The following is a 27,830-nucleotide window of genomic DNA, read 5'->3' as shown; positions in this document are numbered from 1 at the left end:
TCAAATCCCAAACAAGATGATGTGAAACACCATGTTAGTTGCAATGCACTCCTCAGGCGGTCTGAGATAAACAGATTTTAGTGCTGTGCCAGCACACACCCACACACGAGTTGAGGTTCTTCAAGTGTCGTAATAGAGTGCCCTCTCAATCCAAAGGGTACACATACAATGCATGGTACTTCTGCGTTTACAGCTGGCTGATACCATTTTGAAATACATTCTTATAATTATTTCCCCACAAGTAGGCTTGCTTAGGAGGTGTTTAAACCAATCTCCATCGGAACTATCAACTTCATCTTCAATTTCAAGCAAGGATTGGCTCTTTTGGATGCTACCTTAATAACGCCACTCCTTCCACAATTCCTACGATTTTTCCCCCCCATCCGTAGATCAATCATGACATCGCGGGTGAGTATGGCTCTCGTCAGATAGCCTAGCTGACTCAAAAGAAGACAGGCCTGTTATTGTTTTATTCTTTTTTATTATTATTCAAAGATTTGTATTGTTGTGCTGTCGTCATAACAAATTTAGATGATTATTTTCGGGCAGGATGTGAACGCATATTTCAATAATTACGGTCTTTGAATGACGTTGCTGGGTGAAGTTGAGAAACGAGGAGGAGATAATGACATCATCACTGGGGCAGCGGACGCCCTAAACTTCCACTGCGCATGTGCTGTTCGTAACGTCTGGTCGTGATAAGTGTCTCCTCCTGCTCTTTTTCCTTTTGGCCTGACTCCGAGTGGGCGGCAAACGGCGTGCAACAATGTCAATAGAAGTAGGGCGGCAGTGGTAGTCATTGGGTCAGTTTTTTAATTAGTTGTTTGTAACCTAGATCCCGTATGAATACTTTTTGGTGACTACTTTCCGTTGGTTGCATATGTATATATATATATTAACGGGGTTTTATTTTTTTCCATCATTCGGGGGTGTCAGTCTTCGAAGATAACCACCTAGCTAGCGTAGCCTGCGTATCAATGCAAATGGTGGGAGAGTGGTTAGCGCAGATGTCAGCTGATGTACCATTTATGCTGCGTATACGTCAGCTGTGTAAGCGCACGCCTGTCGTGTGCGAGCGTGCGCACGCGCGCGTGTTATTTTGGGGGTGGGGGGAGATCTGGCTGCAAATAACAATCTGTACATTTACCCCGAAGTTGTAAGAGAAGCCTTATTAAGCTCGCTAATTTGATTTCCCCCTCCTTTTTTCCCTCTGCCGTCCAGCAGATCCTTGCTGCTGGCCTACTGCTAAACACTTCAGTTGTCACAATATGACCAAGTTGAAGTTCTGATGCCTCACCCTTTAGCTGTCTCAGTCAAAGGCGGCCAAAATAATCATGTTTAATGCAGAGGCTGGCAAAGAATTCCAGGCCAAAGAAAGAATATACAAAGGTCAACTCAAGAGATGTTTATCATCAAAATTGTCTGCAGACCTTGGCAGGTAAAGTACATTGAATGCACTTTATCTCAAGCTTTAGTTTGGGCCCGTTTCTACTTTTGCACCCACTTGTGAATACGGACATCTCGCCGGAGTGTTTGCCATTTCTTCAAGAACCAGGTCACATTGGATCAAGACTGTTGGTCTTTGATTTGATCAAGTGAAGAATAAAATATGCTATGTATTTTTTTTCAATCTTCAGTTTATGGCTGTTTATATGCTAATTCACTGTTAATTTGTTTGTGTACATTCAACTGATGCTTTTCCCTTTTAAACATTCAACCACTGATGCAGGACCATTGTGGTGAATGCGATCACAGTTCCTGGCCACATTACTTGTAGTTTTCTTCTTTTTTTTCTATCACTGCTTTGGTGAGAAAGGAGCTCCTTCTGTGCAGTTACTTGGGATGCTTTGGCAAATTTACAACATAATGAAACTTTGACTTGTCAGCTGCAAGACCATTTAATTTGTGACCTGCCTTGTATTCTGTAGCAGAGGGTTCTTTTCTGCTGTGTACCTCTCAATAATATTGAACCAATTTATCACTTTAACACTGCTACTGAGCCAAGCCGGATCCATGTTATGACCCTGGTCATGAGCCAAATTGTTAAGTGGAGTTTAAAGATACTGCTTCCAAAAGGCCACCAAGCAGATCTACCAGTCATTCACACACCATTCATGCCATACCTTTTCACCTTGCATGCATGTGTTTGGTCAAGGTGTTTTCATGTATTACTGTACTACAAACTAGTAGGATCATGGGATCTGAAATAGCATACTTGACACAAAGAACTGTTAACTGCAGTGGTTTCACCTCACAGACCCATTTTGGCAAAACTTATTCATACCATATGTTGCTAGCTATGTAAGGTGCAGTATTGCTTGTGTAACTAATTCATGCGGTTTTCAAGTGTTGCAAGAGGTAGAACGGAGAGGTCGGTTCATGGCGCTGCTAGTCTTACTAGTGACCCAATTCTCATTTATTGCCTATGGTTTAAAGATTCAAATGGCCAATGTACCAGCAGTTGAGCTTATACAGCCCAGTTGGCTGCAGGCCAACCAATTTCTGGGTCACCTAGTTCAGTCATTACAATGGAAGTTAATGACGGTGAAGAAGAAATGGACCGCGTTGGGACTGCGCTTGCATTCTTCTGAAGTGCAAAATTAGGCCATTAGATTCATGTTTGAAATCCAAAGATCTTGGAAGTTGTTTTGAGACGGGGCACGGATAACAAGGCCACTGGTTCTTTCACAAAAAACTTTACTTGAAATTCCAAACGCACATTTAATATGAATATTTTGTCAGTAATTTGTTTTCCGGTTGTTCCCTCCTATTTTGCCCCCCCCCTTTTTTGTCATATCACAGGTTGCTGCAGGAGGAGCTGGAAGCAGATGTTTGTCTTTGTGCTGGGTCCAGTTCACTAAGGGTGCACAGGGCCTTACTTTTAGCCAGAGCCCCACACATCCTCAAGGGGGCTCATAAAGACCATGGCACCATCCACTTACCTGGTTATAAAAGCACAGAGCTCAAAGACTTAATCAGGTAGGCTATTTACCTATAGGGCTATAGGCCAGAGTGTTATGCACATATTGAGCCACATTAAGACAATGATCCAGATCCAGATCCTAAGATCCAGATCCTAAATAACCTGTAAGGAAAGAGCCCAACTGTTATGATTTTTCTTGCTCAAACTGAGACTCTTTTTTCTAAGTCAATGGCTAGAGCTGCCAAGCTGTTTTTCCTCTGTATTTAGGGTTATTTTGCCGAGAGACAACTTTTGGCTCTGTTGGTTATGCAGTTCCAACAGGTTTCTGGCAGATGGCGCCAAGAGCATATTTAATTTGCTGTTTCGGGTGGCACCAAGCGCTCTCTTAAATTGATTTCTGAAAAAGCTATAAATTCTAGAAAATTATCAATAAACTACACATTTGATTTTCATTGAAAAGAAAATAATTTTCAAATTGCGTGAGCATTCATTGTCATCTAAGATCCCATTATCATAATCACCAAGTGCTTACTGGCCCTACCAGTTGTCTCTTAGAATGCACAACAGGCCTACCTACTAATTGAATTTGTGCATTGTCATTAGCAACTTCGTTATCAGGACTGGAGGAAAGAGGTGTGCTGGTGTTCCCTGATTCTTTGCAGAAGAGTTTAAATTGCAAAGGGAACTCCTATGTGCAGTCTTCTTCAGTTCAGTCTGCAGATATTCTGCAGGATTGAGGTGTTCCCTCTGCTAGGGCCACTCTTAGTTACTGATCTTCCTTTTTTCCCCAGCAGTTCCCTTGATGATGAAACTCAATCGTTGTGCTGAAAGAGAAAACTATTGATTAACTTTTTTTTTCAGACCAGCAGATCTTCCTCCAATTGTCTTAGCTTGTGGAGCTATCAATTTTCCTCTGTATTTCAACACAGAGCCCCTATTCTCACTGAAGTGCAGCAGCACCTAGAGAATGTGATTAATTGAATCAAAGCACACTTAGAACTCCCAAAGAGTTTGCACAACTGAGGCAGTTTAACATACATTATTTTAGTTTATTTTTTTTAATATACTGCCAGAAATGACAGCCCCTTTGTTTTTTAGTTTGACTTTGTTTTTCCACAATGTCAGAACGTAATTGAAAAGTCTAATTTAGTGGGTTTGCACTTCCATATTCAGAAGAAATAAAAGCTAGAGCATTTGAAATGGTGTGTAGGCTTAATATCTATTGTTTGTTACTTATTGTTTGAGGTTTGCTGGAGCACAGAATTTGCCTTTACACACATCTATTAATGTTAATAGAGTCACTATCAAAAAGCAGATGTAAAGTTCATCAGTTTTTCTCAATGCCATATTGCAACTTTTAACATTGGTACCAGACAAAGTCAAAACATCTCGCACAATTTAGGGTCTTACTTCAAGGTGCTGCTACTCTGTCATTTGACTCACAGTTCTTCATACAATATCATGATTAAAAAGGGCCATTAAAAAAACAAAAACAATTTTGATTAACCACAAAAATCTCAACCCTACAGGCGAGTGTACACCGCAGATGAGCGCATGTACTCGCCTGGATTAATCCCAGATGCTGAGAGCTGCACGTCGCCCTGTAAACCGTCTGTTCCCCAACCAGCAGACCTTCATATTTCCACTGACTTAGGTAAATCGGTAAACATAGTTTGCATCTAAGGCTTTGTTTTACATCACCTGACCCCTTTTCTGCGCCCCTTTCCCTTCCCCATCTCCTCTGAACCCCCCCCCACCTTTTCAAGTTTTCTCTACCTATAATCCATTTAAGGGCTAATCGCATTTGGCTTCCTGCTGTTACTGCTAACCGTAGTACAAGACTTTGCCACACCATTATTCATTAAACTTTTTGGAAATTACACACTCAGTCATTTTATTAGTTTTAATTTCAATGGTGTCATTCATCTATTGTTTTTCTCACACACACACACACACACACACACACCTGTTTACACTTTCACAACCTTGCTATTGATCACTCTCTCTCCTGTCCCCTACCATTATCCATCTCAACATCTACGTAGACACTGTTGTCCTGGAGTCGGCCTCTGGGCTTGGAGCAGACTTGTTGGAGCTGTACCAGAGAGGAGAGCAGTGTGATATCACTATCCAAGTGGGGGAGCAGGCCTTCTCCTGTCATAGGTAGAATAAGTTGTAGTGAATGTCCTTATGAAATATAAAAGCATAACATGTATAATTTTTTTTTTATTCTCACATATAGTCATGCGTGCAATGCAAGGTCAGAAAACATTCTATTTATTACATTACTTCCACATTAATTTATGTAGATACCTACATCTCACAAGTTGGTTGGAGGTCCTTCATCACATGGTGCCCAGCATTTGTGATGCCTTGTAACAATTGGTGATCATTCAGCAATGCCGAGGTAATAGTAGTCACTAGTAACCATGAGACTGGTTTTTCTAGGCTTGCTTCTCTAGGCTCTAGGCTTGTTCTCGTGTGAAAATCCGGTCGGTTAAATGCATTTTGTTGGATGAAAGTGGGGCTGTCTTTTTTTTGTGTGGTGGTGGTGTGAGAGCTCTGCAGCACTGATTTGTATGGTAGTCCAGTGTTGGCTGCTGCATTTCTCATCACGAAGGCAGAGCCATGGGATCTCCCAATCACAGTAATCTTCCCCTTTACCTCTCCGTGACTGAAAAAGGAATAACTTCTCTCACACAAGCTGCCATGCATATTTATGAGCCTATCATTCTCACCAGATTGACATATAAAGCTCAGCCATCGTCTTATGTTAATGCCACTGCTGAGTAATTCTGACCCATCATCATTTGGTCAAGGCTCTGAAACATTAAGTACATATTCAGAATTCATGCTCTCTACTTTTCAGTATCGGCATTGCTCATTATCAGAGAAAATACAACCTCCAGAGGCCATTGCCAATGAGACCATTACCTTCAGAGGCTGCAGTACAACACAACATTTGATATTCATTCACTGGCTGAGGGAAAGCCACTTTTAGCACACAGGCCAACCTGATGAGGTGTGAAATATTAAAATAATGGGAGAAACTAATCTACCAATGCCTGCTTTATGGGTTTCTAGGGCGATCTTGTGTGCACGATCTCGGTATTTCCGAGCCATGCTGAGTGGGAGTTGGATGGAGAGCTCCAGACAGTGCATCACTCTACACGGGTAAGACTCTAGGCAAGGTCAGACCACAGCATGGCTGGAACAGTCACTGGGTGTATATAACACCTCCTCTCTGTTCCAGCAATGCAACAATTCATTGTAGAACAATGCAATTGAAGTATGCCTATAGTAAATTAATTATTCATGCTTTGAAACAGAGATGGCTCTGTACAGGGTTTCACTCACAATACCACATGTCTCTACCGATTCTGCATACCCAAACACACACACTTGCACATAGCTGCCCACAGGCAATGGAATCTCAAACAGCTTGCTCAGATTTCCAAACTAGAGGTTGCAGTATCTCCTCTTCAAAATATACAAATGTTTTCTTATCTACTCTCTGCTGAAGAACCCAGGCTCCTTTAAAGCGAGGCAGAGGCAAATGAGGCCCGTTGTCTCCTTTGGGGAAAGATATGTCACCTCAATGTTGCTGATCTCACACTAACAAGGATAGACACAACTGTCAGCATGAGGGATGACTGTGTTGATGCGAAGGGGAACTCTGTGTCTAGTGGCCCTCAGGCTGCAGTCACGGAGATTAGTTCTGGTGCTAGCCTGCTCTTCGGAGTTTGTTTATAGCACTGGAATTTTACATGGCACAGAACAATGACTCCCTGCACTTTAATATGCTGGGAATAGGGGCAACTGTAGACCTATACCCCATGACTTGGTGCCAACTGAAGTGTGAAATTGTTTGGCAACACTATTTTATGTTCAAGAAAATACTTGCCTTGACGTATGCTGAATGGAAAGGGCTCCTGCTGTTTCAAGTTTTAACCAAATGGCATTAATGGCATATTTTCTGTGACTAAATGGTTTATGGATTGTTTATTAATTAATTAATTATTGTTTATTAACTTGCTATTTTTCAGCTTGGGCCCGGAGGAGATGGAGATTCTGCTCCAATTTATGTATGGCGCCATAATGGACTTGCCTCTCAGAGCCTGTGCTAGGTACTGCATGAGAGCAGTCTGTCAAAATTTAGCTGGAAATTGATATAAACACAGGCCCGGAAAAACAAAATAAACCATGTGTGGTGTTACCTCTCCAGTCAGGTGGTGTTGGCTGCTGACATGTTGGATCTGGAGGGGCTTAAGGATGTAGTGGAGATGATTTTGATCAGAGACTACTGCCGCTTCTTCCCCAAGGTCAGCACTGTATCAGGAAGTACATGCAATATTTAGGAGCATTACTCTTAAGTCTTTTATTGTTTATTATTCAAGAATAATTTTTATGACAAGTATAATATTTGCAGTTCTGTTGCTCTTTTTTATCAGGGTTATTTGATCAAATTTCAGATTTTTTTTTTTTTTGTGGTTCAAAAACCACAGTGCGAGTGATGAAGCTGTGTCTGGGAAAAATATGATAGCAGGAGTGTATTCCAGAAAGCAGGTTTAGTGAAAACTCTTGAGTTTGTTAACCCTGAGATAAGGGAAACTCTGGGTTTTCTTAATCTCAGGGAGTTTTCACTAAACCGCCTTTCTGGAATACACCTCGGCTCATAATAAGAGGAGAGGAGATGTGTTCTCTGCTTTTTTTTGTGTCCCTCTCACTCAACAAGCACAATTTTCACGCCCTTTTTTATTTGCATCTTCTGTATCATCACTTGTTTTCACCCCCACAGCACAGTGTGAAAAATATCATACAGTACATAGTATGTCCCTAAGCCATACAGTGATCTCCCATTAGGTTCCACTGTTGTTCACTCGTGCTCCCCCCCCCCCCCGCTTTGACCACCAGTATCTAAAACGGCTGTAGCAAAATGTATACCCGTTACATATTTCCTCCTCGTTTTGTTTTCAGCCAGTCGATGGAGTACAGAAGACTATCCTAGAGTGCCTATCCATTACCCATGCCCTCAGCTTTAAAAGCCTCCACATGATGTGCATGAAGTGAGTATCAGTACTGAAGGTTAAATGAATAAATAAATATGTAAAAGGTCGTCTTTAAAATGTGCCGTTTGGAGTTCAAAAGATTTTTTCTACCTCAAGCAGTCCTTTCAGGTATTTGCAGTTTTGAGATTACAACCAAAGCACTTGGTTGCAAACAATGTCATCTCAACAGTTCTCGGTGGATTTTGTCAACCTGTGACCTTTCACTGAATATCAAGATGTTAAAAAAAAAAAAAAAAATCACAAACCTGTCTGCAAAATCAAGAACTTTTCGTTACAGTTAATGAAGCAGAATTCTGAAATCCTGGAGAGAGGGTCTTAGAAATGTTCACTTAATGTGCAAATGAATAACACCACTAACATTTGTCAGTGCCAGGGGCGTCCGGGTAGTATAGCGATCGATTCGGTTGCCTACCAACACGGGGATCGCTGGTTCGAATCCCCATGTTACCTCCAGTTTGGTCAGGCGTCCCTACAGGCACAATTGTCCGTGTCTGCGGGTGGGAAGCCGGGTATGGGTATGTGTCCTGGTCGCTGCTGTAGCGCCTCCTCTGGTCGGTCAGGGCGCCTGTTCGGGGGGAGGGGGAACTGGGGTGAATAGTGTGATCCTCCCACATGCTACGTCCCCCTGGTGAAACTCCTCACCGTCAGGTGAAAAGAAGTGGCTGGTGACTCCACATGTATTGGAGGAAGCATGTGGTAGTCTGCAGCCCTCCCCGGATCAGCAGAGGGGGTGGAGCAGAGACCGGGATGGCTCGGAAGAGCGGGGTAATTGGACGGGTAAAATTGGGGGGGAAAGGGGGGGGGGTTGTCAGTGTCAGCAGAAAGAAAATAACCGTGGGTTGGGTGACGAGCCATTCCCGTATTATGACAATGATGCATCTCAGAAGATGGATTCAAGCGAACTGTAGTTTGTGGCAAGCTTGCATGAACTGTATTACAAACTGATGACATTCGTATGTGGGGTATCATGTGATACTGTAATAGGACAGCTGTTCCCTAAATGGATGCCTTTTTATTTCAAGGTTTTACACAGCTCTTATTTCTTGCCTTATCTTTTACGTTAGACAGAGATTATAATGTTGGCACATTTCCATTGAGGGTATGCCAAGTTTCAGTTATTTGTAAAGACAAGAGGGCAAGGCACAGTCATCCAAGACACAGTCTAATGTTTTTTCGCTCTAAAAGTGTCTCGTCGGTAGCGGCTATTGCTGCAAACTAACAATTTATTCATGATGATATACGCTACAGTGACCAGTGTGAGTAGTCTGTGACAGTGTTTAGTGTGTGAATGTAGGTCAGAAGGGTAGTGTTTTGTTTTTTTATCAGTGACGGTATAAGCTGGTTTTGATTTTATGATGTTGCGGGGGTGAGGGGGCTTTTCTATGCTGCCTTGGCCTTTGAGTCACACAAGTGTGCCTGTAAGTCAAGCTGCGCCACACTGCGCAGTAGTGCATTGCCGATTCTGTAATCCCCAGGTGTTTTCAGCCAGACATCCCTGGCCACCACCTGGAGCCTTAGAAAGAGGGAACAGGAGTGTTTAGAATAATATATTGCTCGCTAGCTCAAATACAAAGCAATAATTGAATTTCATTACTTACTGTGCACCATGAAAACAGCATTTTGCTGCATTGCCTTGAGACATTTGGAGCTGAAAATGGCAAGAGCCATGGCGGGACTTCCCTCGCAGTGAGTTGGTGAGGTTAATAAGTCTTTCTCGCATGGAGTTTGGCAGCCTAATGGGTAATTAAAGTGGCTAGGTCACAGACCTCATCCAAATTACTGATTCTTAAATTCCGATAAAGCCACAATCGTTCAAGCTTTATTAACAGTGGGTCACAGCAGGCTTTATGTCACTGCAGTTATTAATATCAAGTGTTTCACAACATAAAACTATTCAAATTGAGTTAAATGCATGTTGATTCATTCTAGCTCTACACTTTTTTTTTTCAGGTGGGTTGCTGAACACTTTGTAAAGAGCTGGTCTGAGAAGAATTTTTCCGTCCTGACCTGTGATTTCCAAAGAGACTGTCTAAAAGCTGTGACTGCAGCCATGGTGGGCTTCCCATAAGGCCGTTATTCATACCACACGCATACTATATCTTGTATTATTATCTTGCACGACGCATTCTCAATTAGACTATACAATGTTTTTTTTTTCACCAGGAAGGAAATAGGCACATGATCCAATAAAATGTTGTCTTAATTGAATTCTCAGTTGTTGATTACAAGCTAATTCAGGAATGCAATATGGATGTAGATAGATGTGGAGTGATCACAGGCTTGTAATTGATAATTGGTTCTGTGTGCCTTCTGCCTTTCATCACTATTAAAAAGGTAGTGAATGTTTTTTATGTATGACACAGGACAAGTGCACTGTAGCTGCATCCATCACTCACTCTTCGCAAGTACAGGCGTTCATCAAAGGTCCCGTGACATATATTGTCATTGTTACTTCTGCACCTGATTTACATCTATTTAAGACTATGTTCTAGAAATCCACAACAACATTGATTTTTATTTTTTTGATAACAATAATGTTTTGTTCTAGCTGAAAAATACAATAATTTCTAGTTGCATCATCCTGAACTTACACTCGTATGCTAAAAAAATAGCCAATGAATTGGGCACGACATTGAGAGAGAAAATGAGTGATCTTCTACCACTAAACTGAAAATGGCCAGTAGCATATTGATGTCCACGTTATTCTTAAACTGTCCGACCAAATAATGGCTGTCGGTCAAATCAAACTCCTTTCCTCTCAGAATCCCACTGGACGGTTCTGTTTCATACATATATATGTCACATAGCAGAAATTTGCAGTGCTCTAAATGCTGCTTCATGGGACCTTTAAGCTTTGTTTCAAAGCTTGCTTGCAAAAGCTTTGTTGCAAAACTTTGGGGCCTCTTTCCATTGATCAGCGGGTGGGGGGCATCACTGGCATGGTAGATTTCATCAGGGCTGTGTACATTTTTGTTGATTGTGGGGTTGTTTATCCCAGCTCTGCAAGAGCTACTTGAGTTGACCATCCCCCCTCCCCTCTTTAGACTGTCCAGAACATGGTGACTGTGCTCTGTGGCAGTGAACAGCTGATTGACAGTCTCCCTGAGGTAAAATGGGCCAAACAGGTGAAGAGTTTAGCCATAGAGCTGCAGGAAGAGAGCCTGCGTGTCATTGTCCAACACCTCCCCAAGGTCATTCACACGTACGCCTTCCACGATCTACGTAAGGTGAGGGGACCACCTGCTTATGTCAACCAAGTCTTCTTAAACACAAGAACCAAGAATGAATCTCCAGACATGAATGTTTTTTTGTTTTGTTTTTTTGTGGGGTCCCCCCCCCAATCTCTTATGTATGTTTGCAGAGGGAAGAGTTCACCAGAGAGCCCACACTGTTGAAGAAGCTGTGTTCAGCCATCAGAGAAAATGTGAATGTGGACAACTGCTGTGATCTCTTCAATGCAGTGGACTCCCTGTGCGGGGAGGAGAAATCTCCCCAGGAGGATGGACTGCAAAGAGAAGAGGAGGTGAATGAAAGCAGACTTTCTTTACCAAGCTCTTTGTCCTTCTCTGCCTCCCACTGAACTTGACAAGGGCAAATCTTAACTGCCATAAGCAATGGGGACTCTTGCATGAGTTTCCTATTGACTGACTAAATTTGAAAGTGCTTAATTGTGGCCAATGTCCACATAATTATTTTCTGAATGTTGACTTAAATCTAGTAGCTCTGCTCCATTCATTTAAACAGATTCTAAATCCATTCTAATTTTGATAAATGTGATGAGCTGTGGAAACACGGCAGCGTACATTTGTTATTGTATGTAAAATGAGCGGTGCGTGATTCTGAAACAATTTATCTGCAAATATTCATATAGCAGCATATTTAATTTGATGTAGTGTATATTAATGTCAATGTCAGGAATATCATGAACTATATTTAAGGTATAATTTAAGTTTGGTTATAGCCTTTTAAGATAAAAAAAAGAAAAATATTAACTTTAATCAGTGAACAGTTTATTAGCAGGATACAGAGCACTGAAGTATATTTCTAACCAATCAGATCAACCTTTCCTGATGGTTTCCAAGGGATTGTGACCTGGCTGCATGTATTACAGCATTCATCCCTTGTGAATACAGTATGGCAGAATGGATTAGGCAGAGATAGACTGTGAGGTATTGGAGTGCCCTTCACTAATCTCGCTCCATGCATGTTTGCTGGTGAAAGCATGCGAGAAGTAGGAGGAGGAATGAGAAGGCAGTATCAGGGAAACAGGAAATGGAAGTGGTAGTAAAAGGGAGGACAATATAAAGATAGCTACTCCCTATCCTCCAGCACATTTTTTTTTCTCTCGTATGTATATGAATTCAGGCGAGGAAACGGGGGGCCTGGCAGTGTTTAGCCTCAGCTGGTGACATCACTGATCTAGCTCAAGAGAGCTCAAGTGGATTCTGCAAGAGAGTGAGGTGGAGGGAGGGAGGGGTATTGGTTGCCATGGTGAAGGGTTCTTCAAGCAGCTGCCGATTTGCTTGTGCTGCAGCGCACCCATTTTCATTCTCCTCCTCTCCCTCCCTCCCGCTCTTTCCCTCTTTTTACCCTCTCTCCTTCTGCCAGCCGTTCAGGCAGGAGATTTGTACTCTCCGTACTCGGCTGTGGACCTTCCTGCTCCAGTCATTCTACGCCGTCCGCCATACACAGGGATGGGAGACATTACCATCCAAACACCAAGAGAGGATATTGGCAGGTAAGGTAGAACATTTTTAATATGGCACCCTGAGCAGTGCGGCTGTGTGTGTCTGCTTTTTCTCCCTAACCCAGCCTAGTGATGAAGCAGTGGATCTCCATCATTAGTGATGATCAAGAGCCCTTTAAGCATGTGCTGTTAACTAATGCACCATTCAATGCATTCAATACCTGCACAGCTCCCAAGCTACTGGTACAGTATTAATTGTTCGGCAGGTACTTCGCTCCTTTTTTTTTATTACATCATTTCAGCGTTCGGTGTAGGCCAGTGTTGCAAATGCACCCACCGCAGCATGCTGTGTGTTTTTAATGGGTGGGGATGAAAGGCTGGACTCCTCTCTTTGTCAGTGTACACCTGATTAGAAGCCTCCACAAATCAAAGAAAGTAGCACTGTTCTTGCTGTTTAGTTAGTGATGTGGCATAATGCATAGCATGAATAATTTATTTGGCTGAATTTCAGCACAGTTGCATTCCTATTACTGATGCATTTCCTACCAATGGAATCACAGAGGCACTTGGTTTCAGATAAAAACAACAGAGAGGCATATTGGCAAATAAAATAAAAAGGTAATCAGACAAAACTCTTTTGAATAATTGGGCATTCATTTTTTTTTTCAGAAATGGTTGAGCAATAATTAAATTTGTTGTTGTTGTTTTACCATGTTTTACAAAATGGGTAAATTATTTCATACTGATGTAGAGATGGGAACCTGAGGGAAGAAAAAAAAAAGGATGCCTCTTGTGTTTTGGGTAATGAAAACTAAACCGGTGTCTTGGAAAATTGGTACAGCTCATTTTTTAGGTTTGGGTTTGATTAAAAATGTATTTCATGCTGCAGTGACTGTTTTTGCCGAAGTTTGAAATTTGTCCTTTGTTTGCTGTTATCTTTTCTGAAAGCTGCTCTTGATAAAGGGGACAACCGAAGACTTGGTAAAAAACCCATATTTACAAGCTCACAGGTAACACATTAACATTTTTTCATTCATTTAAAACCCTTTTCATTTACTTTAAACTTTTGGATAAGAAAATAACTGCTCTCTCAATGATGAGTCCATGAGTCCCCAATGACTAACTACTACTACTACTTTCGGCTGCTCCTGTTAGGGGTTGCCACAGCGGATTGTCTGTTTCCATTTCTTCCTGTCTTCTGCATCATCCTCTGTCACACCAGCCACCTGCATGTCTTCCCTCACCACGTCCATAAACCTCCTCTATGGCCTTCCTCTTTTCCTCTTTCCTGGCAGCTCCATATTCAGCATCCTCCTCCCAATATACCCAGCATCTCTTCTCCACACATGCCCAACCCATCTCAATCTTGCCTCTCTTGCTTTGTCTCCAAACCGTCCAACTTGAGCGGTCCCTCTAATATAATCATTCCTAATCCTGGCCTTCTTCGTCACTCCCAGTGCAAATCTTAGCATCTCGTCACACCCAGTGAGTCCCCAATGATTAACTATATTGGTCAATATACAGTGCATCCGGAAAGTATTCACACCCCTTCACTTTCCCCACATTTTGTTATATTACAGCCTAATTCCAAAATGGATTAAATTCCTTTTTTTCTCATCAATCTACATACAATACCCCATAATGACAAAGTGAAAAAGGTTTTGTAGAAATTTTTGCAAATTTATTAAAAATGAAAAACTGAAATATTGCATGTACATAAGTATTCACACCCTTTACTCAGTACTTGGTTGAGGTACCCTTGGCAGCGATTACAGCCTCAAGTCTTCTTGGGTATGAAGCTACAAGCTTGGCACACCTATATTTGGGGTATTTCTCCCATTCTTCTCTGCAGATCCTCTCGAGCTCTGTAAGGTTAGATGGAGAGTGTCACTGCACAGCTATTTTCAGGCCTTTCCAGAGATGTTCAATGGGGTTCAAGTCTGAGCTCTGGCTGGACCACTCAAGGACATTCACAGACTTGTCCTGAAGCCACTCCTTCGTTGTCTTGGCTGTGTGCTTAGGGTCGTTGTCGTGTTGAAAGGTAACCCTTTGCCCCAGTCTGAGGTCCTGAGCGCTCTGGAGCAGGTTTTCATCAGGGATCTCTCTGTACTTTGCTCCATTCATCTTTCCCTCGATCCTGACTAGTCTCCCAGTTCCTGCCGCTGAAAAACATCCCCACAGCATGATGCTGCCACCACCATGCTTCACTGTAGGGATGGTATTAGCAAGGTGATGAGAGGTGCCTGGTTTCCTCCAGATGTGACGTTTGGCATTCAGGCCAAGGAGTTCAATCTTGGTTTCATCAGACCAGAGAGTCTTGTTTCTCATGGTCTGAGAGTCCTTTAGGTGCTTTCTGGCAAACTCCAAGCGGGCTGTCATGTGCCCTTTACTGAGCAGAGGCTTCCGTCTGGCCACTCTACCATAAAGACCTGATTGGTAGAGTGCTGCAGAGATGGTTGTCCTTCTGGAAGGTTCTTCCATCTCCACAGAGGAATGCTGGAGCTCTGTCAGAGTGACCATTGGGTTCTTGGTCACCTCCCTGACCAAGGCCCTTCTCCCCCGATTGCTCAGTTTGGCTGGGCGGCCAGCTCTAGGAAGAGTCCTGGTGGATCCAAACTTCTTCCATTTACGAATGATGGAGACCACTGTGCTCTTCGGGACCTTCAAAGCTGTAGAAATTTTTTTGTACCTTTCCCCAGATCTGTACCTCGATACAATCCTGTCTCGTAGGTCTACAGACAGTTCCTTTGACTTCATGGCTTGGTTTCTGCTCTGACATGCACTTTCAACAGTGGGACCATATTTAGACAGGTGTGTGCCTTTTCAAATCATGTCCAATCAATTGAATTTACTACAGATGGACTCCAATCAAGATGTAGAAACATCTCAAGGATGATCAATGGAAACAGGATGAACCTGAGCTCAATTTTGAGTGTCATAGCAAAGGGTGTGAATACTTATGTACATGCAATATTTCAGTTTTTTATTTTTAATAAATTTTCAATAGTTTCTACAAAACCTTTTTCACATTGTCATTATCGAGTATTATGTGCAGATTGATGAGAAAAAAAAGGAATTTAATCCATTTTGGAATAAGGCTGTAACATAACAAAATGTGGGGAAAGCGAAGGGGTGTGAATACTTTCCAGATGCACTGTATGTTAGTCTGTATAGTCCATGTCAGTGTTAATAGTCTTTGTGTGGCCATAAGATACAATATAAATGCCAAATCTTCACAACTAGAGCAATATGAACAGAAGGGCGTCTTTGAATTGATATTTTGACTGAGATAAGTTTGATTGAGGTGATCCAAAGTAGGACTTTCTGAGAGAAGCCACACTTCCTCCTCATAGATATTCACACTGAGAGCTCTCACAGATCTTGCAGGAGGTGCTTTGTTGGAAACAGGAACCTGGAAGTTTTTCACCTTCTGCTATGATCACTGATCTTGCGACAAGCAGCTGACTGCTTTAGTTTATTAAATGATACAAAAACCAATTTCCAAAACATCAGTGTAAAAATAGTAACTGGGTTTCTATTTCTGAGTTTGAGCGGCTGATCGGCACTGATTGAAAGCCATATTTGAAATAATGATAGAGGGCTTTTACATTGATGTATGATCATACTATGATCCAGTGGTGTGTATAACCCATACCAGTTCTACTCAATTGACTTTAGTAATTTGCAGATTAGTCTTTCTCATAGTAAAGGGACTAATGTGGTGTCTTTGAATTATAACTATTTCCTGCAGCCCAGGGCAGCAAAATGTCCTTCATCTGCTCCTGAAAGACCTCCTGTGCACAGGATCCAGAGGACCTCCAAACAAGCAAATCCTTCCCCTCACTGTGCTGAATCAGCCATGAAGTCTGATGGACTGGGTACACCTACCAAACCAGGAGACGGTCATGCATCCAAGGCGAAGAATGTGAAAACCAAGCCAGGAGAACGAAGTACAGCACTAAAAGCAAAGACTGCTCCCTCTGTCACACCAGTTGTCAATGGTACAGGAGCCCCAGTCACCAGGCGGGACACAGCTACTGCCAATGGGCCTAGAAGCTCCTCTGGAGTTAAGGAGCAGGATAAAAAGCCTAATCCAGGTGCCAGGCCCAAAACCTCTCCCCCAGGCTCCACATCCACAAGCCAGGCCAAGCCAACGAAGGTTTCAAAATGCTCAGTGGGAAAGGCAGACAGTAATGCTTGTAGCACCCAGCCTCAGCCAAGCACCGCATCCACATCAGGCAACACCTCACCAGAAAACAGTGCTGGGAGCCCACACAACAGCAGCCATTCCATCCCAGGTTTACAGTCCTTGTTGGCTTTGTGTCATTGAATCATTTTGACTGATACTGATTGTATTGTAGGACATTGCTGTAAAGCCAAGTGGTCACATCAGAAAACCAGCTTCAGGCAGATGTAGTTGAGGATATGAGGAGATCTGCAGACCAATTAACATGGTGAATGTTGAGCTATGGCTTTGAGGGATTCTGTGGAGATGAGGGCTGTGCAGCATATGAGTGTTGATTTACCGGTTAAAAAAAAGAAGAAGCATACAGCTGTCTTTGGTAGCTTACTAGTATCAGTGTTCGAGTACAAAATAAATGTGGAACAGCAAAGGTCAAAGCCCAATACAGCTGTCACATACGGGTGTTACTAAGCAATTGGAGCTTTTGTAGTGATGGTGAATGTGAGTTGGGGGGATCCAGACTGATACCAGTAGTTTCTGCTGAACTGGCCCTCAGCTGTCCCTTTTCATACAATAGAGTGCCATATGTTCTCCCTCCCCCTATCAACACTCGATACTTTGTTAAACCTCTGCAATATGAGCCTTAAGCAATGCAGATTAATTCTCAGATTTGATGGCACCACATATTAACAGTAGTCTATAAATACATCTAAAATCACAGAATATGTAACTGAGGTTTCATGCACATAACTGTATGTAAATCTAAGATAGACTAGTTTTTTTTTTGTATGTTCGTTTTTTAGTTAAAAATGGCTGCTCCATTGATTTCAATAGATTTAAGAGACTGAGATTGTCACTGTATTTGTGGTCTTTGTTCATTGCTTTCAAAATTGCCTTAGTTACCCTGAAAGTCACTTAACAAAAGCATTGATGGATGAGTTTGTGATGTGTTTCAGGTGCCAAGACCAAACACCAAATCAAGGTGGTTAACAAATCTCCACTGACAAAACCTCAGAAATCAGACTCAACAAAGACCAACAGGTGAACAATACTTCCAGAACCATTACTTGAAGATGTATCCTTGAGGAAACTGTAGAAACAATGTTACTGCCCCCTGCTGGCTGAAATTATTAATTCATAAATTAATTTCTAGACGTTTTATGGATTGTACGATGCGATTCTGCTGTATGATTTGAATGGGGTGTTATGGTAACAACTGTTGGAATCAGATTGTCATTCTTATGATTTGATTGCCTCTTTGTGGTACCAATCGCAGCCCTACCAATAGGCTAAGTGTGCGTGAGAGTGGCAAAGCCAAGTCAGATGCAGGAGAGAAAATATCAAGTGTAATGACAACACCCAGGGCAGACACAAAGGGAAGAAGTGCGTCAGTAGTATGTTCAGGGGAAAGCCAAGGTGAGTTTTACCCAAGTTGCTTACTGAAATGTTTGTCTGTACACAGTGCCTAAATATGTATTGATACAGTGTTTCATTCACATTATCTTTTTGATAAAGCCTCCAGACATGGATCCTCCATGAGAAAGCCTGCCTCCCCCAGGAAAGAAGAAAACAAGGATGGGTTGAAATCCTCAGCTGCAGAAAAAACAACCACTGAAGCGCCAAGGAAGAAGATACCAAAAACTACTCCGTCATCTGGAGCCACAGCAAAATCTACTTCTAGACAAGCAAAAGCCTCTTCAGCCCCCTCCAAACAGTCTTCGCTGGCAGCTGCCAAACCAGGACAAAAGCTGAAAAGTACTACCGAACTATCTGCAGAGAAAACTTCCCCAAAATGTGGAGGAACTATGAAAAGTTCTGCAGCTACTTCCTCAAAGAAACAAGGAACCAAAGGAAAAGAAATTATGAATGATAAAAATCTGGACTGTAAAACTACACTTGTTTCAGCTGCTAAAGCTGCAGAAGAAAAAGATAACTCTACCAGGCCAGCGTCATTGGACCAAACCACAGCACAGGGGACCAAGCCACCAAGCCAAGGTGATGCAGATTCACTTAGCCTTCCCTTAAGTTCAAGTCCTAAGCAGAATCTTCAAATGACCACAACACAGCAAGGAGAAAACAGCACAGGAGTTGAGTCCACTATTCCACATACAAATGACAATATTCCCAGTGACAATTCTGTCAGTACGGAAACTTGCAAACAGACAGATGGGAGTAAACGGAGACAGTCTCTAAGCTCTGCCATTCCTGTCAGTGGAGGCCAGGTCCATGAGCTGAGCACTCAAAATGCCCAAAGAGACACTGAACTCCCCATTGACACTCCCTGTAGCATGGAGAGCACAGACACCCTGTTAGAGGACTCTTGGAGTGGCATCCATCATCAGGTCAGTCCAGAATCCGAGACCGGTAGCAACACAACTTCCTCTGATGACATCAAGCCCCGCTCAGAGGACTACGATGCAGGGGGCTCCCAAGACGACGACTGCTCCAATGATCGTGGCGTGTCGAAATGTGGCACCATGCGCTGTCATGACTTCCTAGGCCGCAGCAGCAGTGATACAAGTACTCCAGAAGAGTTGAAGATGTATGAAGGCGGGACAGGGTTGAGGGTGGAGGTCCGGCTCCGGGGGCGAGAGGCAGAGACCACCAGTGAAGAGGAGGGAGTGAGAAGACGCCCTCATTCTTGGCTACACAGAGACGAGATCCCTGTGGACAAGGAGCCTTCAGAGGTTGAGGCAACTATCACGGTAAAGAGTGTACCTGACCACCAGCTTTTCTCTTCTGAGGAGGAGGAAGAAGACGAGGAGGAGGAAGAGGAGACAGAGGACGAGAAGTCAGAAGTTGAGGTTATACCGGGGCAGGGCCCTCTGCCACCCACTGAGCCCTTACCCCACTTTCAGGGAATTATCAACCTGGCTTTTGATGATGATGGTGGGGATCAGGAGAACGAGCAGCCTGACTATCAGTCAAGCTCAAACTTCCGCCGCTCGGTCCTTCTATCTGTTGATGAGTGTGAAGAGTTGGGCTCAGAGGAGGGCGGCATCCAAACTCCACCACAACACTCTAATGACGTCGTGACGCCTTGTGATGTTTTTGAAAGTGACTCTATAGCTCCTCAGCACAATTCTGTGCCTCCCATAGAGCAACAGAATCACCTGTTGGATCACCTTAAGAGCACGACTCTTCAGGACAAACAACACAGCAGTGAACAGGAATTAAAAACCAATGTATTCCTCACAGAGATCCAGGTGTCTTTAGGGAAGGAGTGCAGTGTTAATCAGGTGGATGAAAAAGAGTCCAGTGGCCCACCCACAGACCTTGACACTAGAGACCTCCCTCCCCAAGAGCGGCCATGCCATCTGGACCTCAGACACACTGAGCAGTACAGCAACGGAGGGCTACGCAAGAACACCTCCAAGCCCTCAAACAGCAAGAGAGCTGATTTACATCTAGACTTAAATGAGCCTCAGCTGACAGGGGAATCCCCTGTACATGCTGCACAATCCCCGTCAGGTAATGTATGATCTATGGACCCTTCCTAGACACCCCAAGCCAAACCCACCCTCTCTCCCCAAACTCCATTGATGAAGGTATTTTTTTGCCCCTGCAAGATGCATCCTCCTTCAGTCTGATGCCCAAACCTTATATGCATCTAACCCATAACTGTCCCTCCTTCAGAAAAGGATATTATTGAGGTTACTAGTTTAATAACTAGTTATAACAAGCAGTTCAAATTCAAATTAAATGAGTGATTGTCATCTGTTCATAGTAAAAAGTTTGTTTTCCATATTAAAGAGTGTCTTTGCATTTTTTTTTTAATTTGAATTTGCAACACCAATATCCTTTTAAAGATGGAGATTGGTCTCATCTAAACTTTAAATTGTACATATTTGACAACTGAACTACCTTCAGTCAGAGGCACTTAACTCTTGATAACAGCGTTTACATAGAAAGGGGGAAAAGCAATGTTCATTTCATCAAGACTAATCATAGAATTGCATTTGTCAAAAATAATGCCATGTGCTGGTTAAAAATATCTGCCTTGTGACAAGGCTTGTAACATAGTGGTACCAATGCACTTTGATGTACATAAGAACGGAGCCGTCAGTTTTCTTTTCTTTTTTTTCTTCTTTTATGAAGGGAAATTGAAGTCTTTGGCCCTTTTACGCCGTAACTAATTTGAGATCGTTAAATTTGTTTTACATATCTGACAAACATCGGTAATTTTTATTATGAGACCTAGATACAGTCTGATGTGGAGTGGCAAATGATATGGAAGTTAGATATAAAATGTCTATAACATGGACCACACTAAACTGACACATTTACCAGACTGCTTTTAAGAAGGGTGTATTATACCAGGGACCCTTTCCCTTTCCTTGTTATTTTTCTTTGGTCCCCTGAAGACTGTACCTGTTTCTCGGTATGTTGCTCTGCAGACATATGCATGCTGCTATTAGAAACCTTTTTTTTTTTTTGTCATTCTCGTATACCATCCATTACTTTATGTATTTTATTTTATTTTCAGCATACATTAACTTTGTTCATGGCCACTAGACTGATGTTTCTAGGTAAATGCTCAGCAATCAAGCAAATATTGTTTTGTAGTATAAGCCTCTGTTCAGTAGATTTTATGTATTGACAGTAACCTCTGCTGTGATGTAAGTGGTGTGTTTCTAGAACAGGCTTCATGGTTCTGCCATGTCTCTCTTTTTTCACTATCATACACAGAAAAACCCTGCTGCACCATCATTAAGGATCAATCCCAGTGCAAACATGTAAATCATTGTCCTTATTTAACACTAAAAACACCAAAAACTAATCAGTTACATCATCTTTTGCCACCCTTAAGCTTCTCTCGCTCACACTAAAATAGTTAAAGATAGGATGTTTGCGTAAACACTACAAATGTCAGAAGAAAATCAGTACTGTACCTACTTTTGTGCTAGTAAGTGAATCATTGTTGCTTGCATATAGATTTTTGTGACCGTATTTAACTCTGTACATTCACAGACCTACATGTAAATCCAAACATCTCACTGGTACTTTGGCTTAGCTTTCTGAGAAGTGCAAAGTTGACTGGTGCTGGCACTGCATGGCTTACTTTGTTCTACACTGGTGGATAAAAGAGACACATTCAGAAAAGCTTTCTCTGTGCATTCCCTTTAAAGCAGCTGTCCATCCTTGTCATCCATCTCCTAAATGACTAATGTATTGAAATTAAGTAGCTGAGCAGTAGTCATTATTAGAGGCCATTTTATTGGCCAACTTGTGGCCAGCTTTAGTAACAACTGAGAGGTACTGCTTCCCCACTGTTTTTAACCAAACTTGGTGGTGAGCAATAACTTAAGAGGACACAGTTGCATTAAGGGTGAAATTTCAGTTATTTGTGTTTTGTTGTAATACACCATGAGTCTGAAATGAAAAAGAACTACATAGGAATGAATCATTTTGTCATTTTGCAGTATTGTCAATTGTTTTTAGGGGACATTGGTTGTGACAGATTGGATCAATCCTGCAAACATGACCGGCGACCATCCAAAGCCTTGTCTCCCATTTACGAGATGGATGTGGGTGAAGCCTTTGAGCCCTGCTTGGACAAGGACAGGAGTAATGTACTGCAGGGGGAGGAAGAAAAGCAGACAGGGAATGATGATGAAAGCAATGAGTTTGCAGAGCGGGACTGGAATCTGCTCAGGCAGCTCCTCTCAGAACAGGAGTCCAGTCTGGGCATCATAAACCCTGTGCCTGAGGAGCTCAACCTGGCCCAGTACCTAATAAAGCAGACACTGTCACTATCACGTGACTGCTTGGATACGCAAGCCTTCCTGTCTCGTGAGAAGGAAACCTTCAAACGTTGGGCGGAGCTCATCTCGCCCATGGAGGACTCCACCACCAGCATCACTGTGACCAGCTTCTCGCCAGAAGATGCAGCATCTCCACAGGGAGAATGGACGATTGTGGAACTGGAAACACATCACTGACAACACAAAGGCGAGCCTGCCAGGCAGTCGATGCCTTTTCTATGACTTTAAACGGCTTCTTCAGTGTTGTCTTAAGAAATCTCTTTCTCTCTCCTCTTTTTCTGTCTCGCCCTCTCTCTCTCTCAGCTTCTGCATTGCCGTTTTTCTAAATTTCAGTTTTTGTCCTTCGCAGCTGCAGCTTATTTGCATTTCTCATATCTATGCCCAAATCGGACTGTCTAGGCACAAATGGGCTGTTATGCATGTGGTTATTTTTGTATGTTTAACTGTTTATTCCATGTTGTTTCAAAGCTCTAGAAAAGAAGTAAAACACATTTCTTTGTCGAGGCACTCTATACAGTGTTTGACTGGATTTCTGAAAGAAAAAGAAAAACATGTTAGCCCCTCTTGGCTTGGGACATATTGATGATAATAAAGCTTTGTGTTTCTGAATGAACATTCATTTGTCATTGGTGATTTTTCAATTTCCCCCCAACTGTATCTGGCCAATTACCCAGCTCTTTTTGAGCCGTCCCGGTCGCTTCTCCTACCCCCTCTGCCGATCCGGGGGGCGCCCCGACCGACCAGAGGAGGCGCTAGTGCAGCTACCAGGACAAATACATCCGACTTCCCAATCGCAGACACGGCCAATTGTGTCTGTAGGGACGCCCGACCAAGCCGGAGGTAATACGGGGATTCGACTCTACAATCCCGTGTTGGTAGGCAACCGAATAGACCTAGGCGGACACCTTTGTCATTGGCGATTTGCAGGAGCGTGCGAACGGTAAATGACGTCACAATTTAGCCCCCAAATTTCAACAGCCCACCCTGCTGCTTGTTAGAACTAGCTAACTAGTTAGTTGGCTTAGTTATGGCACTCAACATGTTAAGAAACGCCAGATCAATGGAAAACAACCATTATAGTCGGCACATCATTTCAGGTAACTTCAGTAGATAAACCTTTAATTTGACCGTCTCCGGGTTAAAGAGAAAAAGTTTTAAGTAGGTTCACTAGCTATATTTAACGGTTAGCAAACGTCGAACGCCATGCTAACTAAGGCTAAACATAAGTTTCTGTGAATAAGATATACGAAACTGGTTTTCATTTACAATGCCGGAAGTCACCTTTGGGCATTTCAAACACATTTGTAAGAATCATGTCGTCTGCTTTTTTCTTTTTTTGTCTTTACTGTCATCAATAGAAATCAAGACAATTCAAATACAAAACCACACAATGAATTTGTATAGAATATTTGACATAGTTCATAACAAAGGAAAAATTGGTCGCTTCTCGAATATGCCGTAGTTGTGTAAACTACTAATAAGACACGTTAGCCCCTAGCTAAGGAGTCTGACCCTTTAGCCGAGCGGTTAGTGATGTCGCCTTGTGGTGCAGTACAGCTCGTGTCGAATCCCGCACCGGGCAAGAACATAACCGGTTACATTGGTGGCAGCGGCGGGATCCGGAAGCGTGCAGATCCTCAGAATACTCTCCCACACGTGTTGTCAACCGCACGCAGAAGCTCCATCATGGAGATTTTCTCTTCTCCCTCCACGTCCACATTAACCACCAGGTCTTTGTCCATCTCTCTCCCTTCCTCCTCCCTCCCCGCCGCTCCCGCCGTTTCCGCGGCGACCGCCGTCTCTTTCACCAACGCCATTGCTGTGGCCCCTCCACCTCGTCTCTCTTTTCGTTTCTCCGCTCGACTCTCCACCACCACCAATTCTCCTCTCTCCCCCTTCTCCATCACGCTTTCTGCCCCAGTCGGATTCGCGTCCTGCTGGGTTTCCCCCGTGCAGCAGAAAGCTGCTGGGGGGGGGGGGTTTGAAGCGTTATTTTCAGAAACTGCTCTCTTTTCCCCGTCGATTTAATGTCTTTGTCGTCCGCTCCGCCGCCACCACCTCGACTAAAGGGTCAGACCCGTTAGTCAAGGACCAACGTGTCTACTTATCCATGCACGTTACACTACCCCCTTCTTTCGGGAAGCGCGTCCCCGCGCTTCAGCATATCAACTCCCTCACGCCTCTGGGCGCACGCGCTTCCGATGACCTCACGGTCTCATCACACCACTCCTAGTACCAAAATTATGTAGCCCGTGGAATTAGATACCACACAGGACACAATTACTTCCGGGGTTCTTGTAGCTTTAATTTTATTGTTTAAACCTTCGAATGCAGATCGTTTTACTGAGTGCATAAATTTCTGTGTCTTTCGAGCAAACAGCTCATAAATGTTCACAGATGTGACAAGTTTAACAGAAAAGATTTTAAAAGGAAAATAATACATACAAAATACAACATACTGTAACGAATTCGGGGGGCAGTCTGGGAGACCGTCGCCATGGCCGGGACGCGAACCCGTATCGCCCGCTCCGCAAGCAACGTTAACCAGTCGACTAAAGGGTCCGTCCCGTTAGTCAAGGACAAACGTGTCTACTTATCCATGCACGTTACACTACCCCCCTCCTTCGGGAAGCGCGTCCCCGCGCCTAAGCATATCAGCTCCTTCACGCCTCAGGGCGCCTACGCTTCCGATGGCCTTACGGTCGCTCCATCACACTTCTGACACCAATGTAGCGAATTCGGGGGGCAGTCCGAGATACCGTCGCCACAACCGGGACGCGAACCCGTATCTCCCGCACCGCAAGCGACAACGTTAACCAGTCGACTAAAGGGTCCGACCCGTTAGTCAAGGACCAACGTGTCTACTTATCCATGCACGTTACAATACGGTGCAAAATAAGGCAGTGGACTATGTATGTTAAACAGGGTTTAACAAAGACATGTGGAACTTCCTGAAGATCGCGCAACTTCTCACTCTGTCAGTTACCTTTAAACAGAATTAAAATGCATATAAAACCTTTACATTTCCCTTACTACCCAAATACAATGGCTTGGTTTGGCTTTATGCACGCCAACATTACCTTGTCATGCCTGCAATGGCGAACAGTGGTCAACGGCTCGCGCCCAAAATCACCGAACATCAACTCCAGTAGCGTCTAAATCAAACCATGTTGTCAAATTACCGACATACAATATTGTCTGGAATAATGTTACAGGTATATTTCACAAGATATTTACCCCTACTTACTACGGAGTCAGAGCACCGTCACACCGCAATCTTCAGGTGGTTCACACAAGAAAAAAAGAAAGAATACCCAAGATGCACTTGGATAACTTGCACGGAGTTACAATAAAAGTCCGCAACACTGCCACTTACTGGTCAAAACATGCAATGACAACCAAAACTATAACAATACACTCACAATCTGCTTCACAATTTAAATACATCAAATGACATTTTACATGGCTTGACAGTGTAACAATTACATATATTAACAGTTAAACTATACTCAATTTAAGTAGAAAATCATTTAACATATTTAACAGATTTACCACCCGGCTACAGTTGTTTATTGGAGAAATGGCGGTATTTTACCATGTCGTCTGTGTTGGCTTTAACGGCACCAGAGTCATGACGTCACCGGGACGCTCCGTGCGCAGCAGCATCGGCTCAGATTCTCGGACCGTGTTGAGATCGGGTGCCTTGTTTTTCCTGTCAGGTAGACGAGCTCAGCTCAGTCAAAGGTATTTAAAAAGACCTCAACGCACTTCGGAGGTGACAGGAAAAAGACACGAGAAATGATTAAAAAAATAGTCCATAGGGAGTGCGTTAGAATTCATTAAACTTTTGCACATACAGGAAATACATTAAAAGGTCAATTGAATACCAAAAAAAGGTGTATGCTGTATACAAATAGATGGGGCTGGTGTATGAAAACGCGAAGGCATCTCAAATCCACTTTCAGGTTCAGCTTTATCTGCATTTAAGTTCCTGTCAGAAATAAGATGAAATATTTCTCCTTTGGCACACTCAACCTTTCATAGTACAAGAAAAGTAATAATACATTAAATATCAGAAAAAAGGTGATATATAAATAAAACCGTAAATACAATACTGTATATGCACTGTATTTAGTGCACAGTGCAAGCATGTGTTGACCAAATGATCAAGGAAGGCCATCATAGCAAGAAAAGAAAGGTACATTTCAAGCTTTGATTTAATGGAGGTGGCAGAATCAACCTGTCTAGTAAGTGTATGAAAAACAATCCAGGCCTTGCTTAGATTTAAAACAAACCAGATGTCACATGGAGCATTTGATAGGCCCATCTGTTTTGGATGTTTCAGCAAAAATCGCTTAGCCTTAAATGTTTTTTTAATTCAAACTGGTCGACCATGCCGTGATACTTTATTTTCACAGGTATTGCATTTTTGGTTGTTGACCCGCAAGAACTCCCAGGAAATCTGGAGGAGTCAGAACTATTTGAGAAGATAAAGAAGTTCACTCAAATCCACCGCAACAGTTTTCTACTGCTACATGCACCTTTTTATGGGAAAGGGGAATTGAAAATCTTGTCATCGATTCAGAGCAGATAGATTGTAATGCTAGAAGTTTTTGAATTCAATCAATCACTTGTTGTTTAGGCCTTAGGAAGCATGTCAGACATTATAAGGGTATATATAGGCCTTTATTGCTTTTGTTGCTTTTAGGTACTGATATGATATAATACATGGACAGTATGGTTAGAGGATATTTATTTAATATATGCCATTATATTTAGTTTGATTCTGTCATTTGTAAGACTCAGTTTGGTCCTTCTCTGGCTCTTTGGCAGCAATCTCGGGATTATACCTGTGCGAAACAATGCTGAAATGGTCAGTGGGATTCTGACAATTGCCAAGGTAAGGATAAAGGCACTGCATAATGACTGTGAAAAACAAACTCGATCGGCCTTGAGACTTTTAATATTTTAAACAAATATAGCAAATCTATCTGCAGTAAACCTCATGTTGACAGCATCTGGAATGGGATGTGTCTGGCTCGGGGCCGCATCATTGAAAACAGTCGAGTGTGGGAGATGCTCAGAGACAACATTTAGCTGAGAAGGTTTGGTCTTCTTTAATCATGCTTTGTTAGACATAGATCCTAACCCATACAAGTGAACACAAGCAAAAGTGCAGGAATACCACATTTACTGGAGATGT

General features: G+C 42.8%; 2 protein-coding genes across 2 annotated transcripts; both read left to right on the top strand.

The window, feature by feature from the left end:
• The first annotated feature begins 1,332 nt into the window (after nt 1–1,332).
• btbd8 (BTB domain containing 8) lies at nt 1,333–23,227 on the top strand. The gene is given in 18 exon segments (XM_056277401.1): nt 1,333–1,438; nt 2,803–2,979; nt 4,453–4,577; nt 4,969–5,086; nt 6,008–6,109; nt 6,970–7,050; nt 7,149–7,245; nt 7,901–7,989; nt 9,943–10,045; nt 11,037–11,219; nt 11,354–11,515; nt 12,601–12,730; nt 13,628–13,689; nt 16,431–16,977; nt 17,819–17,903; nt 18,139–18,278; nt 18,378–20,333; nt 22,305–23,227. Coding segments are annotated over 18 exon segments (4,761 nt in total). The 5' UTR covers nt 1,333–1,334; the 3' UTR covers nt 22,805–23,227.
• Nucleotides 23,033–27,724, top strand: LOC130109829 (protein SPO16 homolog). The gene is made up of 6 exons (XM_056276804.1): nt 23,033–23,051; nt 23,675–23,724; nt 26,255–26,342; nt 27,040–27,219; nt 27,451–27,527; nt 27,584–27,724. Exons 1-6 carry the CDS (start codon nt 23,033–23,035, stop codon nt 27,722–27,724), a joined length of 555 nt encoding a protein of 184 aa, XP_056132779.1.
• The last annotated feature ends 106 nt before the right edge of the window (nt 27,725–27,830 follow it).

This window comes from Lampris incognitus, chromosome 3, assembly GCF_029633865.1.
Source record: "Lampris incognitus isolate fLamInc1 chromosome 3, fLamInc1.hap2, whole genome shotgun sequence".
Taxonomy (NCBI): Eukaryota; Metazoa; Chordata; class Actinopteri; order Lampriformes; family Lampridae; genus Lampris; species Lampris incognitus.
Note: the sequence above shows the minus strand (reverse complement) of the source record. Positions and strands in the feature narration are given on the sequence as shown.

Bases quoted from the DNA above. Each gene is read 5' to 3' on its own strand.
- LOC130109829 (XM_056276804.1), top strand. The intron at 26,343-27,039 runs TCAGGTAGACGA...GATACTTTATTT, and splicing joins CGGGTGCCTTGTTTTTCCTG to TCACAGGTATTGCATTTTTG. The intron at 27,528-27,583 runs GTAAGGATAAAG...ATCGGCCTTGAG, and splicing joins GGATTCTGACAATTGCCAAG to ACTTTTAATATTTTAAACAA.